The 16,527-nt window shown below is 36.2% G+C and overlaps 1 protein-coding gene across 2 annotated transcripts in view; it reads left to right on the top strand.

Moving 5' to 3' along the window:
* Positions 1-15,601, top strand: part of KITLG (KIT ligand) — a 53,966-nt gene extending 38,365 nt beyond the window's left edge. The window contains exons 3-11 of one of the 2 annotated variants that reach the window (XM_081330863.1): positions 134-196; positions 1,920-2,102; positions 2,982-3,141; positions 4,583-4,663; positions 7,704-7,721; positions 10,145-10,254; positions 10,933-11,009; positions 11,472-11,558; positions 14,409-15,601. In XM_081330863.1, coding sequence (XP_081186989.1) covers positions 134-196; positions 1,920-2,102; positions 2,982-3,141; positions 4,583-4,663; positions 7,704-7,721; positions 10,145-10,254; positions 10,933-11,009; positions 11,472-11,511 — 732 coding nt within the window. In that variant the 3' untranslated portion in view covers positions 11,512-11,558; positions 14,409-15,601. The remainder of the gene's footprint in view (positions 1-133; positions 197-1,919; positions 2,103-2,981; positions 3,142-4,582; positions 4,664-7,703; positions 7,722-10,144; positions 10,255-10,932; positions 11,010-11,471; positions 11,559-14,408) is intronic. The other variant, XM_081330864.1, reaches the window with a different exon arrangement.
* Positions 15,602-16,527: the final 926 nt, after the last annotated feature.

The raw sequence follows: 16,527 nt of genomic DNA, 5'->3' as shown, positions 1-16,527 counted from the left end.
CGCTGTCATGCACGCGGCATGTCAGGCTCCCACAGACATGATTGGACTTTATATGCTTAGCTATATTGCCTTCTCTATTTCATTTTTTTCCTTAAAGAGCTAAATAATTTTTTGTGTTCTTTGTTGTCTGTAGGTTGGAAATCTTCCAGATGATTATATGATAGCTCTTAAATATGTCCAGAAGACGGACACATTGGTATGTAAAGCTATTTGAATTATTTCAAAACATAAACATATGCAGCATCAATTATTGTTTGCTTTTCAATTTTTGGAAGTGCAGATTGTGAACTTTTTAATTCAGAGATTTTTCAAAAGGATATTCTTATAAAATTATATTCTGGCCAGAGACCATTACATTCCTGTTGGTAAATTAAACTTTTCCATTAAATTTCTATTAAAATTTAACATGCTGCATTTTAACTGGTTTTCCCCCCCCATATGTTTTATTTACTTGAAATAAATGTGTACAAAGGAGCAATATAATTTTAATTATTTGTATATACATATTAATTAGGTGAGTGAATGACTCAACCTATCTAAATCTTCAGTTATATAAAATGATTATTTTCCCATGATAGATGAAACAGGAAATCTTTGATTTTATGCAGTAGGAATATTGTAAGATTTTATGCCTGCATTTTTTTGTCTCCTCTAACATTCCAAACATTGGGTGTGTTGTTATTGACATACTCACAGTATTAATCAAGAATTCAGTTTTGTTCATCTAATTAAATTGTAAAGTACATAATATTATAAATGGTTTCCTACCAAGTCTCTAATTTTTCCTGGCCAAAAAAAAGATATAACTGCAATGTTCTAAGGTTGTTTCTTTGCTGCTAATTAAAAGCCTAATTAAATCTACTTGCTGGCAGAGAGAATAATGACTTTGCATGTGTGAGAGAGAAAGATAGTCATCTTCTTTTTAGTAAATACTCAGAAACATTTTGTGAAGACCTTCAGGGTTATTTGCCATATAGGGGAAGTATTCTATGGCCTTAGAAGCTCCGCCAGGTCCAACTTTGGAATCATTTTAAAAAAATAGATATGTAGTGCCACATATCTAGAATCGTAGAACCATGCGGGCACAGTGGTTAGAATGCAGTATTGCAGGCTAATTCTGCCAACTGCCAGCAGTTCGATTCTCAAAGTTGTCTCAGCCTCCCATCCTTCTGAGGTTGGTAAAATGAGGACCCAAATTGTTGAGGGCAATATGTTGACTCTAATAAACCACTTAGAGAGGGCTATAAAGCACTGTGAAGCGATATAATAAGTCTTAAGTGCTTTTGCTATTGCTGCAACACTTCATTGAACAATTAGGTGGGAAAGCCATATAGGATAGAGATCTCAATAGATGCTCAATAATATCTTTTAATACTAATAATACTAATACTAATAATTTTTAGATCTAATAGTACTTTTAAACTGAGTTTGATGTTCATAATTGAAAATCAATGTTTGTCCTGCTGCTTTGGTACTATTAGGATTCATACAGTGGTGTAAATCAAAATTAGACAAATCTCATTATGACTTAGTGTGATGTATGAACACACTTTGTGTTAGCAAAATATGTTCACTGTTGAGATGAACCAAATCTATATATAAATGAAGCAACATTGTTAATGCATAGTGTTTTTGACATTTATTTTGTATTCCTGACATGCAACATGAAATGCATCTGCTGACAGTCACAGATTCATGCACATTAAGGGCAGTTGAATACTAGTTTAGCAAAGCACAAAATAATGCTGCCCAAGGCAGATTGGGTTGAGGTAGTTTATAAATGCTGGGTAGATAGAAAATAAATAAATAAATAAACAAATAAATGAAACAATGTATTGAACTACTTTTACAATTGTACATTATTAAAGCACGCACAGAATATAATATCTTTTTTTCCCCTTTGTTATAATCTCTGACAGCCTTACCATTGTTGGTTGCATTTGATGGTCCCCGAATTGTTAAACAGTCTAAATAATCTTCTCAATAAATTTAAAGAATTTCCAGATATGTCAAATGTCTTGAGTAATTATTCAATTATCAATAAACTAAGGAGGATCATCATTGGTGTGATGGCATGCTTACCTTCTACCACATATAATAAGGTAATAATCTAAAACTGAACTTTCCTCTATATTACTAAGTATCCTTTGACATTAATGTATAAAGAATGGATGACTGTAACATAAAGTTTTTGCAGAGATTACCTTGCTAGTATAATAAGCCAAACATTCTTTATGACTTTATATATGTAATTCCTTCAGTTATTTATATATTTAATTATATATAATTTCTTCAATTTTTATATATATTTATGTATCATATTTATACCCTCCCTTGTGTTTGTATGATTGTGGTGGAACATAAAAATAATATATAAAGAATTCTTGCACGCAATTTAATTTCTTGTAGCCCTGTATTTTAATAAATATGTCTGTGTAACATGCACATTATTTTATACATACATTTGATGCACTGAAGCTCTGACAAATTTATTAGAGCGTATTTCAAATGTAATCTCTGAGTAGCAAGCATAGCTCACACTGCTAATAAGTCTGTGGAAACAACAGTATTGCTTTTCATAGTAATAGGTGAAACAGAAATTTGGGAATAAGCATTCTCCAAGATACATGCCAACCCCTCCCCCCATTATACATTTTTTTATGTATAATGATAAAAAAAATGATATTGTAACATAAACAAACTACAATGACTAAAGCCAGCTTTAAACTTAGCTGCTCTAGTTTGCAAAGTAAAGCAAACCAATTCCTGGTTTAGTATTTTAATTGTGTATTTAATATTTATCCAAAAAAAGCTTTTCAGTTGAATATGAATTTGCATATACAGTTTTCACCTCTGTGTTTTTCCCACTTGTAAAAAATGTATTCACCTAGGAAGAAATTCCTGCCCTAAAACGTTCCCTGCATAGTGATAGACTAGGTGGCCTTATTTTCTTAAAAATGGGATTCTGTCCTCTTTCTCAGAATTATAGCCAACATGACCATCTATATGAAGAAGATAAATTTGTTCCAGAAGAGTTCTTTAAGCACTTTTACAGCACTATTGAGGCCTACAAAAACTTTTCAAAAAGACCAGAACAAAGTGACTGCATTCTTCCCTCAACAACAGAAGCTTCTCCAAATGGTAAATGCTCTTTTATATATAAAAAATATCCACAAATGTCATGAATCACCTTTAATGGATTGGTGCCAATTCAATATGAACTTGTATTATACAGGCTAAATGTAACACAATTATAGCTGTTTGGAATAGAGCCATCTAGAAATATCAGTAATAAATAACGCTTTGAGTTTGTTGAACTGTACCCTGCTTTACCAGGGTCCTAAAGACACTGAGCACGTCATTTGGAAAGAGACAGCCTGGGTTTGAGAGCCAAGTGCTGCACAACTGGGTGAGCTCCTGTTACTTGACCCAGCTCCTCCCACCTAGAAGTTCAAAAGCATGTGAATGCAAATAGATAAATAGATTACACTTCAGTGCGAAGGTAACATGTTCCATGCACCTCAGCATATAAGCATGCTAGCCACATGATCATGAAATGTCTTCGGACAATGCTGACTCCTTTACTGCTCCCTAGAGTCGGATATGACTGGACAGGAGAAACCTTTACCTTTATCTTTTAAACAGCATAGAGATATGTACTTCAGACTTCCTGCATCAATATAAGGAGATTGGAGAGAGAATCAAAAGCATGTGGGCACACATATAGGAAAGCATAGCCAATGTGGCCACCTGTATCCCTTCCCTATTCCAAGAATAAGGGATAGAGGCCCTCTTCCCCTCTATTCATTTCAGTCCTCATACATTACCCTCTTGATGATAGCCAACAGCTCTGATTTTGACCAATGCAAATAATTAGACCAGGATCATAGTGGGGAGAAGGGATCAAAATCTTTCTACACCGTTTACCCCATTATTCTCTAGAACCTTAATCGACATTCAAAACTCATGACTGCTATTTAATTTTTAAAACAAAATAAACCATGCAATAAATTTATTTACCTCTTTACATCACTTTTATCCCAGTCTTCAATTGAGAAGGTTCCTGAAGGATTTGCATGCAGATTTTGAAAGATCAGCCTTTCCCCCAGGTTTTTTATCAAAAAGACAGGTGGCTAGCACAAAAATGATGGTGACACAATGTTAGCTTTTCCAGTCTGACTTTTTGATATCTAAAAGATTTCTCACCGCAACTCCATAACAATATATCTTAGGAACATAAAGCAAGCATTCAGGATTTTATAGAATGGTATATTTTTAGAACACAGAATATAGGAAATTTAGCTGCTCTGTTTGTAGTTATTTACTTCTGATCACATAAACCTTTTTTCTGAATTGTCTAAATGGTATAAAGCATTAAAAAAAATGTAGTGTCCCTTCCCCCCACTCACCCAAATGGGCCCAGCTTTATTGCAGTGGGAAACGCACATGTGGCTCATGGATCAGGCTGGAAAAGAATCATGCCGGGAATCCTGAACTAGATGATCCCAGGCTTTCATTCTGTATTATGCAACTTCCTATCTGTTTAAAATATAAAAAAACTGACATATTCTTTCTGTCTCAGATTCAAGCACAGAGCCATTTTTATTACATCCTGTTGCAGCCAGTTCCCTTAGGAATGATAGCAGTAGCAATAACAGCAACAGTAAGTGTAAACAATTGTTATTCAATATTGTCATATTAATTGGGGAGGTGGAGAAGAAAAGCAGCCGTATTGTCCAAACTAGTTCTGCATCATCACGATGCATTGGTTAAATAAACTTCTTTGCCACCAGAGAAAAGAAGCAAGTGGCAGACATGTCTAATAGCACTCAACATTAATATTCCTTCTCAGCATGAAGCCTAGAGTTTGGAGAAGAAGCACATGGTTCTGCTTTGGTTGGAGTTAAATTTTGGTAATTAGAATTGTAGGACTTTTATAGAAAATGGAAAATTGAAACAATGTACATAAGCTTCTTTTAATTATTTCATAGCATACCCCTGAATGTCATTTAATGGCCTCAAGTAACTAGCAGGAGGTTACTTCTCCTCCTCCGTCTCTTTCTCCTCCTCCTTCCCCCTCCCCCCACCTTCTGCTTCAGCCTGGGAAGCATTAAATTATTAAAGCTTGATGAAGTTGTGATAGAAATAAAAAACATGTTTTTTTCTACAGTCTAAGAACAAATGTAGTGCTCAATCCCATTTTTTTTAATTAAGGAGCCTTGGTGGCGCAGTGGGCCAATGCCTCCTTAAGTAACACCAGCTGCCTGCAATTAGTGCAGGTTCGCATCCCACCAGGCTCAAGGTTGACTCAGCCTTCCATCTTTCCGAGGTAGGTAAAATGAGGACCCAGATTGTTGGGGGCAATTAAGCTGACTTTGTAATAATGCCACTTGGGGGGGGGGGGCGAAAGCCCTAATAAGCAGGCATATACATAGAATGAAGGCTATTGCTAAGCACATTGGTTTGTGCTTAAATTGTAAGCCGCCCTGAGTCTTCAGAGAAGGGCGGGATATAAATGGGATTAAAATAAAATAAAAATAAATACTAGTTGGGAAGGTGAAGAAGCTTCTTTATGATTTTAACATTTACTGGATTATATAAATCACAAGATGAAGTGGACAAGGAATCCGTTTCTTTCATTGCCATATTGTGAGCCCCTAATCTGCCACTTCAGTTTACAGTCTGGGATAAAGTATAGGGTCAGGTATACAAGTGATTTTCTCTAAATATTTCATAACTAAGAAACGAGACAGGAATATCACTAGATTCAAAGAAAACAATAAAGTGAATACATATAGAATTTTGACAAAGACCTAGTTAACAACCGACAAAATGAAACTTTAATTCTAACAGACAGCCATGAGAAAGTTAGTAGATCCAGATATCCTACTCCAAAGAGATTTTTAAAAATGTGTTATGATACTAACTGCTAAAAATCACCTTCTAAAGAAGAAAATTAGAGGATAAACAAGAAATTAGGATAGCCAAAGAAATGACATGCTTATATTCCTGATCACTGAAGGAAAGCATTGTAAAATGAACAAACTAGAATTTTTAAAAATGTAGAAGAGCCTTTCAGTTCTTCCAGAGTATCTGGTCTTTGTTTGATAGGGAATAACAAATGTTACAGAGAAAACAAAATTATTTTGCCAATTTTTCAGATCTTATGACAGTATTAATAAGAATGTAGTTGGGATGAACAAGTAAAATTTTTATACTTGACTTGCAAACCTACTACCTGTCTGATGGAATCAAAGCAATAATAAAATTAAGTGACAACCATCTAATGGATTCATACCTAGTCAAACAGCATAAGAATATATAGTTATTTTTCATAATGGTAAGAATACAACAGTTAATACTGCACAAAGAAAAGTATTAAGGCAATTACAGTTACCAAATCTGGGCTAGAGAAGTCCTGACCCCCGCACCATATCATAGCAGAATGAGTTTTATGGTTGCCTTTTGTGCTATCTAGCAGTTAATCTAGATTTTCACAGCCAAGACCTGGCACACATAATAAAAATATACATAATGGATTTGGTTATAGGCCTAAATGGTTCGAATTTGATCTCCATATAAGAAAGGGAGCAATTGGAACAACTGTCTGCAATTCTGGAAAGCCTTTGTTGATCATTGTTGACAATGCTGGATTGATTGCATATCTAACTTGGTATAAGGCTATGTTCTCTAAACCTACTATGAACAAATATTTAAGATTTTCACCTTTTATTTTCTAGAGTTGGTTTATTGAGTATAAAATAATCATCTATGAATTATGCAGCCCTAAAATATCTGTTCTGCTTGCTTAAAATTTCCTGTTGGAGTTAGCATGCCTGAAGGGTCAAAGAAAAGTTCAAACAATGTTGGATAAATATGCATAAAAGCAATATTTAGAAATTTAGATAAGTTTATAAGCTATGAATTACCAAAGTGTATTTACAGTGAAGCTAACTATTTGGCTTAAACAGGAATGTGCAGAATTTTTCAGTTGAAGTAAAATGGGCAATAAAATTTTATAAGTGACAGGTATTTTGAATGAAAACATGTATAACATGAATTGAAAGGGGCAGTATCCTTTTAGCATTTTTAGTGGCCGCTTATCTAATTTAATACTGGCTGGAATTTGATTTCAGTAAGATTGAAATGTTAAGTGTTCATCTGTAGATAACTAATCAGAGCTAAAATGCACAACACAAATTTAGTCTTAAAAAAAGCTAAATTAAAAAGTTAGCAGAATTGATATAATCCTTGTAGGTATACAGAAGTCTGAAAGGGACAGCGTATTCTGAAGCTAATTAGTGAAAGTACCAGTTGTATAAATTAACATCTTCACAAGGGCATTTATAAACATGGCTATTGCAGTAGGGCATATCATTGGAGCTTATAGAAAGATATGGTGCTGAATAGTGCACTGAACCATTCATACAAGAGAGTGCAGAGGGTGAATTTGGTCCATACATCTCCAGCTTTGAAAAACAACGGTTGAGTAGACAGATTGTATGCTAGGTGTGTGATCTTTGTTTTTTTTAAGAGCCCCAAAATTGGTCCTATAATACAGAATACATGAAAAATAAAGACTTGCAACAAAATGTACTAAAACAAACCTAAATCCAACCCTGTCCGTATGAGTGATGTAGCCCTATTTATTTTGCCTTTTTGTCCTATGTGCTGTATCCCTTGGCACTCTTCTTCCAAAAAAGTCAAGAGACCGTCTAATAGTATGTATACATATTAATTTTGGGTGATTAAATAGTATCCTTTGTATGCAGTTTTGAGACACCATACACTGCAAGGACTAATGTGCAAACAAAGTGAATTATTCAAACTAATTATAAACTGTACGTCAGAATGCATATATGTGTGTATGTGTGTTTATAGAGAATATTATTAAAGAATTATGTATTTAGAAAACACATGCTCATTTAACAAAAACTAATAGTATGCATATCCCATCTACTCTAGTTACTTCCGTGTTAGGATCCAATATTAACTAGATGTTAATACTTGCTAGATTTAGAGTTCTTGTCCAAGAATATGAATAAGAGGAATAGTCTGAGAATCTCTAAACTGATGACAAAGAATCCAAATGCATTCCAACCATGTAATGAGCACAGGTACAATGGACTGCAGGAAATCTCAACATACTTACTAGTTTCTTACAAATAAAGATAGCCAGTGATTATTTTTCTTGTTTTCCAGATATTTCTAGTGGTAAAGAGGATGAAACTCAATCTGCAATTCTGTTCTATTATCAGGATTAACTTTAAAGTTTTTTGCTAAATGACTGTAGAAACCTAAAGCCATCAGGTGTTCTTTGCAAACATAGTAGATAATTAGGTAGAAATCACTCAAAAATACTGTCTCTATATCTTAGCTCATGGCTATCCATCATATCTGTCTTTACTTCTTTCTCACCAGATCTTATTTTGCTATGGGTTACACATACATGCTTATGATGCCTGTCCTACATACAAACCACACAAAAATATGGGAAGCCACCATACATAGATATAGGAGCTGAGTCGCACCAAGATTCCAAATTAAAAATACTGCCAGAAGCAGAATAAGAAACATATTCATTGCTGTACAAATCTGTGCTGATCATGATTGGGACAATGGATTTCAGATAGGCAGCAGGTTGCTGCTTCTTTTAGCCATTATTGTAGACCACTGTACTGGTCTACAGCAGGGCTTTTCAACCTTTTTACCCATTGTACCACTTTTAGGATATGGCAACATCCGAGTACCATCAGTTGCCTAGCAAGGTGTCAAAAACATGATGACCAAAAAAAAAGGAAAAAAGTGATGAAGTACAGGTAGTCCTCGACTTACAACAGTTTGCTTAGTGACTGTTTGAAGTTACAATGGCACTGAAAAAAGTGCCCCCCAAGCCACAGCTGAGCAAGACACCTGCCTGCCTGCCCGGTGGTGCTCTTCCTTCTGTCTGAGGTTTTCATTGTTGTGAGCATTTCTGTTGAGGATTGGCAGTGGGAGTGGGATCGGGGGGGGGGGGTGTTTGGTTTTTATTTCCCCCATCTGCTGGGTGGTTGCAGCTGGTTTTGGTCACTTCACATGACCCTGGGACACTGTGACCATCATAAATATGAATCAGTTGCTAAGCGTCTGAATGTTAATCACAAGACCCTGGAGATGCTGCAACATTGCAGCTGATTGGTGCTTCTTCTGGGCTCAGCAGAAGCATCAGGATCAGTGCCGAGCTCCAGCTGGAGCCTGGCGCTGATCCTGGCGCTTCCACTGAGCCCTGACAGCCCTGCAGCTCCAGCCGTATCTCGCTCAAGTTTGTGCGGTGCTGCCACCGGTTCAGCTCATTCCCCTCCCCTGCTACCACTTTTCTAGGATGGTCGTGTACCACTTGCCAGATGCCAATGTACCACAGGTGGTACCTGTACCACTGGTTGAAAAGCCCTGGTCTACAGTAATGGTTTAGCAGCTAACAATTTTACTGTGTGTGGATTTCAACATTCAGCATTTCTTTAATCAGCATGCTGGCTGGTGAATTCTAGAAATTGATGGCCACATGTCTTGAGGTTGCTAAGGTTGAGAAACACTGTTGTAGGCTAAGACTTAGTATAGCTTGTTTTTCAAATGTTCTGATGAGCAAAAGTGCCCCAACTATTGTTTCAGTGGCCAATGGGACTGCTTTTGCTAATAGTACTCTATTTCTCAATGAAGAATGTGTGTGTGTGGGGGGGGAAATCCTTGGCATTTTTCAGTTCATGCTGCTCTGGATCTTGAGAATTCATATCTGAGAGCTTCTAAGCATGTTTTTTATGATAAATTATGTGGTCTGTTTTAAATGGGGAGGGGAAACTTTAGCTGAAAATCCAGCCAAGAGAAAATGAGAAGATAACTTGGTAAGAGTTTCTTTGCAGATGGTTACATGAGATTATAAAGTTGCCAGAATGTTTGCCTTTCCCAAGTGAAGTGCAAATAAAGCTGTGAATTTCAGGCAGCCAAATACTTCCTAATAAAACCACAAACTACTTTAAAGGTATCATTTACAATGTTAGGACTAGAAAAGTGTTACCAAATGTATGACTCACAAGCTTAACATTGTTACCCTGGAGATGTTGTTTTGTTTTAACCTGTCTTCATTAATCCAAATTGTTTTTAATTCCAGAAGCAGAATTGGACTTCCTCAGTAAGTCTAGCAATCAAGTATTGAGCATAGCACTTTCATCATTGATGGCTTTTGTCTTTGGCTTTGTTTTGGGAGCCATATGCTGGAAGGTGAGAAATATCAAATATGTGATTGGTTAAAGAGGATACAAATTGAAGTATCATATATGCCCTTGAGAGAAGTACCTTGGTTTCCTGTTAAGCAAACATATCAGTAAACCATCTTCAGACAGGATTTGTGGAAAGGATTTTTTTTAACTTTCTATATTTTTGGAAAGCTTTATCATTTTATTTCCTTTCCCTTCCTGTCACCACCCTGTCTAGAGGCAGATGACTTATTGGCAGAGGACAGTTCTCCAGTGTGGAATTAGATGAGAAGAGGAATAAGTATTGATGTAGAATTGAATGCCAGTTTGGGATTGGCAAGAGTAGTGTGATTTCATAGACTTGAAATGATAAATATTTTTAAAATGATGCAAAATTTTCATAAAGCTTCGATGATTGCCAGGCCTGGTTGATGTAGTGAGTATTATCCAGTAGAAGACTACTGGAACATACTTTTAGCTAATCCATATGATTAAGACTATAAATGTTCTATAACATTTATAGTACTAATTGTGTGGATTAGCTCAGAGTAATATTACTTTTCCCAGCATCAAACTGTTGTGATCTGAGCTGAGTGACAACAGAAACATACTTTTAGTATTTCATTGTTTTAAAAAATGCAAAAAATGATTATATTTCATTTTTCTACATTACTATAAGGCATGTTTTGTTATTTTTCTATAGAAAAGGACCTGCAGGCATATACTACAAATTCACCAGACTACACAATCTAACATCAACCAAGAAGATAATGAGATAAGGTAATTTAATTCAATTTTGAGTTCATTGTCAGCTAGGATACTGTTTCCTCAATTTCAATATATGTTTTGGAAATTTTGGTCCTGAAAGATTCTAGGTAAGATATGTAGCTCATGACCTGTGTTAGGCTTTTGTAAAGTTGCAATTCTACACAGGTTTACTAGAGAATGGCTACACAATGGGGCATTCCTAGTATGCAGGCTTTATAAAATTGCAAACCAGAGAGTTTAGAAGTCTGTGTTGTTCACAGTTCTGTTTTCTTTTAAGTCTAATTGATACATTTTCCTCTGCACTTTGTATTCTTCTATTCTAAAACCTTATTTCCATATAAATATATTTTAAAATATGTAATTGTGGAACGCTCTTAACAAATAAAGGCTGTTCTCCCTCTGAAATAATTTTTATAATTTCAAAAATGGATTTGTCACAAAAGACTGAAAAAGCACTTTTTATTTCTTTTTCAGTATGTTGCAGCACAAAGACAAATCTCTTCTACAAGTGTAGCTGTTTCTATTTTATATATACACTGTTACTGCTTCACGTCTAGGCAAGTATTGAAACAGAACATTTGAGTTTATATCACTTAGGAGGGGTGTCAATTGACTAACTGTCTGAACTTTGTAGTAATTGTTTCAGGGCTTTCTCATGTAAACCTATATACATACCATCAGAACATTGACATGCTTCCTCATGGACAATTGACCCATAGTCTATAAAAGAAATCTCCCTTTTTGCTTTCTTTTAAATAAGCATTTAAAATGACGGCTTATTACATAAATATCTGAGCCTTTTGCACTGGGACACAGGGACAGGCTCTGCCTCTTGAAGACTGGAATTTCATCTTGTGCTGGCGGGTTTCCCCATCATTGGCCTCTGCGTAGCTCAGCTATGATGCAGAAGGAATTCCTGTCACTTTCTGAGCAGCTTTGGCTTATTTTCAGACCTGCCCATGGGGTATCAAAGTAAAATCTCAAATGCTGATGGACTTACAGCCAATTGTTCAGTGACTGTTTGGAGTTACAATGGGGCTGAAAAAAAATGGACTTACCACCTGTGCCATAATTACGTGACAAAAATTCCAGTGCTTGACAGCCCACCCACACTTACATCAGGAGCAATTCAACTGCCCCCATCACCTATTTCCCTTCCCCCCATCATTGCCCCTTTTGGCTGGCTTCTATTCTGCTTTGCAAGGCAGCAAGCAGCCTTAGAATGACATGGCTCTGAGGCTTCTTGCCACACCTCGAGAAGTCAGAGCCAACCCAGCCTGCTGTAGCAAGCATCAGAAAGCCCAGTTGTCTTTGCTCCCCAGCCTCAAGCGCTCCCTACCGTAACCCAGCAAGTACCAGGAATTATTCATTTGCCAAACTGCCTTCTCTTCCAGTTTCCCCCTTCGACCTTTCACCTTTTGCTGCTTCGTTTTTTTGGATCCAGCCTCTCAAGGGAACGTTGCCTGCTTTTCTACTTTTTTTCTCTTTGTTCCAAAGACAGTGCTTCTTTGTAAAACTGCACTGTCTTCATAAAGCTGCAGTCTCTTTCCAAAGGCATTCCAAAGACAGCACAGCTTTGCAAAGACAACACATCCTTCAGAAAGCTGCCTGTCTTTCTCAAGGTGTTCCAAAGATAGCTCAGCTTTATGAAAACATGCTGCCTTCTGAAGAAGGACAAAGTAGGAAAGTAAGAAAGGTTCACTGGAGAAGCTGGGTCCAAAACGGAGACAGCAAAAGGTGAAAGATCCATGCAGGGAACTGGGAGAAAAGGCAATTGGATGAATAAATGCTTGCTGGAGTGGGCTGGGAGTCAATGAATGTTGCTGATGCTTCTTGGTCAGACTGGGGAATATGTGGGGCTGGGGAGAGAAGGTAGCTGGGTGAATGAATGCCAGCTGGGGTGGGCTGAGGTGGTGGAGGCTTCTTTGGTTGTGGCAAGCAGCCCTAGAGCCACTTAGTTGTTGAGGCTGCTTGTTGCTACACAAGGCAGGATCCAGGGTGGCCAAAAGGACATAGATGGGGGAGCGATAGACACATAGGGGTAGTAGTTAGAGGCAGACCCTTGACTTACTGAGACATCGGGCTGGTACGGATCAAGCCCAGTTAATGACCCAGAATTATGGCTAACAACCACATTGGGGAGCCCTGGGATTGCCATTACAAATAGTTGCAATTACATGACATCTTGCTTTACAACTGCATCAACTTACAGTAATAATTCCAGTTGTAATTGTGGTCATAAGTTGAGGACTACACATAGCATGTAAGAAAGAGCAAGCTACTATTTGCATCAATTTACTATTGATACAGAAATATACTATGAACATTTTATCTCTGACATTTGAACTGAACCGCTAAGTTTTAATATAGGTTTAGCTGATGCTTTAGAAAGGTTTAAACAAATTGTCTAAACATACAGATAGAAGACTAAAGCCATGTTTTGATTGATTAAATGCATATATTATGCACATGTGTTCATGCATCTGCACCCACATACAGAACCCACAATCATTACTATCACCATATTTCTATTTTCAATTCTACTCTGCCTGATCACAAACACCAATTTTCTATAAATTTCACTCTCTTATTTCTTTTGTTTCCTGTTCTTTCTCTCACGACATATCATGTGATTTTCTCCCCTAAGGTGGCAACACTTTATCACTATATCACTCACCATACATTCCATAGAAATTGATAAGATGTTCAAATGATAGAAAATGTAATTGATATGTTGCCAATAGTTGTACCTGGTAAGGAAAATATGTAAGATCTGCCCTGGCCACCAGAGTTTTCACTGGGAGGCCTGTATCGTGCCGGTAGGGGAAGTCTTTCTCCTATAACATTCTAGGTCTATAGACTGTGCTTTGTTAGGCAGGAGTATCCACAAGGTATGGTCAAAAAAGCCAAGTTGGGGGCCACAAAAATATAATCAGAATTTTTTGTGTGTTACACATAAAATGTGCATAAAGAACCAAAAAGGTTTTGATAACATTGTTGTGGTCATCATCTTTTTTAAAATCATACCCTGTGATTAAAAAAACCACAACCTACCCTTAGGAGTGATGCTTAGCTCTCACTCTGAAGATGCTGTCTTTAGCCAAGCCTTTGAAATGTCTTCAGTCAGTCAGTCATTTGGAATTCCAATTGCCTTACTTTTATATTTTGCTTTATGTGTTTTAAAATACATTGGTAGTTGCTTTTAAGTATAAAACAAATGAAAAGGAGGGTGGCTGTGGGTTGAATAAAGGATTCCTTCATTATTGCGATTCCTTCATTATCAAGGCAGCCTATGCAATTTCTACGTGAAAGTATTTTCTACTAATATGAAAAGTTGAACATCTCTCACTAAAATAGCTTTTGAGATATTGAGACTTTAAGCTTTTTCCTCCCTTCTCTTTCTCCAGGCAGCTAACAGTTCTAAGTTTGCTTCATAAATGAAGCAGCTTTAAGCATATTTGTATTGCTTTTGGAGTGACAGACTGAGTCTGCATCTGTTGCTGTTGCCCATGACTCCATATTCACACTATAATGCTGTGGATAAAAGCTGTGCTCCTATGAAACCAACGTGGAATTCAACATCATCAGAGAAAACAGCCTACAGCAAAAAGGATTACCACTTTTAATGCTGATCAAAGTGTATCTTTGCACCTTGGATCTGCAGTGGATTTTAGCAAATGCAGTAAGAAGAATTAAGTGATCCAAGATATAAGGAAGTTTGTATTGGATACACAAATGGAGACTATGTATCGAAGAAATATACGGAAATGGACAAAAAAAAGGAAACTTCCAGAAATGTATATGTCTTGCAAATAAGTTTATGCAATGGACTAATGTGCTAGTTTTCTTTCATCAGTGGAACTGGGTTAATAATGAGAGAAAGTTTCATTTAATATCAGATACAGTAATTTCGAAAGATATAAGTGGAGTTTCATTTTGTGTCAAAAATTTTCTACAGTTTCACAATGTTGTTAATGTCTGTTCAGTAGAAGTGATCTAAATGCAATTATTCTAGGTTGGCCCATTGATGGTTGTAAGGAAGACTACCAGTTATGCTCCAGTACAAGAGGGGGCGGGGGGGGGGGAAGCAGAATTATAAATTGTTACCTGGGATAGAGAACTATCATGAAACTGAATCAAAGTACATAAACTATTCTTGATACTAGCAGAAATTAGGTCCTCTCAGAGATAGCAAGTTTACTTTAACTTTTTATATATGTCCTTGAATATTTTGAAATGAATTTTAAAAGCAGCACCCATTATATCATTTTGAATTCTCTTATCAATTATTATTCCTTCAGCTCAAGTGGAATGAATTATTTGTCTAAATATTTCTCAGCCTTTTGATAAGTATAACAAAACTGTGGACAATAATTTCCAGGTTAAAAATTACCAGTCACAAATTTTAATGGAACACTAAAAATATTGAAACCTGTATATAATGTTAAGTTATTTTATTTCCTGAAAATGGATTTGAAGAATTTTATTTTCTATGAAATAGTTGGATTGCTCTACATTCCAAACTACTAATCCAATAATAAGTTTAAACTATTGTAAGTTTAATTAAACTATTGTTAAATTTTCTTTCATGGTGCATTGATAAAAAAAACTGCTTAATAAATGCTTTATTTAAACTTCCACATTTTCACAGATTTATTTATTTTCATATATGTCACAGTCTCTTAGAAAGCTATGTAACATATTTAAGACTGACTAACATAAACTTGGATTTCTAATTTTGGCTAATCTTGATACAAATGCATATGGCCTGTATCAATATGCTCTACTAGGGAGATAGGGCGAACGATTTGGAGACTAAGGCATAGAACTGCTCTATTTATTAAACAGCATTCTCATCGTACCAGGCAGTGTTTAATATTGAATCTAAAGGTATTGAAGTTTAATATTGAATCTAAAGGTATAATTCTGCATATCAACAATACTATAGAGCCTTGGTGGAGCAGTGGGCTAATGCCTCCTTAAGTAACACCAGCTGCCTGCAATTAGTGCAGGTTCGCATCCCACCAGGCTCAAGGTTGACTCAGCCTTCCATCCTTCCGAGGTAGGTAAAATGAGGACCCAGATTGTTGGGGGCAATTAAGCTGACTTTGTAATAATGCCGCTTGGGGTGTGTGTGAAAGCCCTAATAAGCAGGCATATACATAGAATGAAGGCTACTGCTAAGCTTGTAAGCCGCCCTGAGTCTTCGGAGAAGGGCGGGATATAAATGGAATTAAAATAAAAAATAAAAAAAATATATCATAGTCAAATCAAATTTTTTAAAGATCCAGGTATATTTTTCCACAAGCCATTACCATAATATTATTGTATTAGAAATAGTCTTAGAAATTGAGTGGCATAGAAATACATTTAATAAATAAATGGAGAAATTCTCTGCCAGTACTTTGCGTAACACCTCAGTATTGGTGCTTGGTTAGTCAAAGACTTCCATTAGCTTTTTGGTATTATTGAGCGAAACAAATTCTTTCATTGCTATATTAGTAGGAACAAATATTTTCTCTTCAGATAG

Source organism: Vipera berus (genome assembly GCF_964194415.1).
Source record: "Vipera berus genome assembly, chromosome: 6".
NCBI classification, from domain to species: Eukaryota; Metazoa; Chordata; class Lepidosauria; order Squamata; family Viperidae; genus Vipera; species Vipera berus.
Note: the sequence above shows the minus strand (reverse complement) of the source record. Positions and strands in the feature narration are given on the sequence as shown.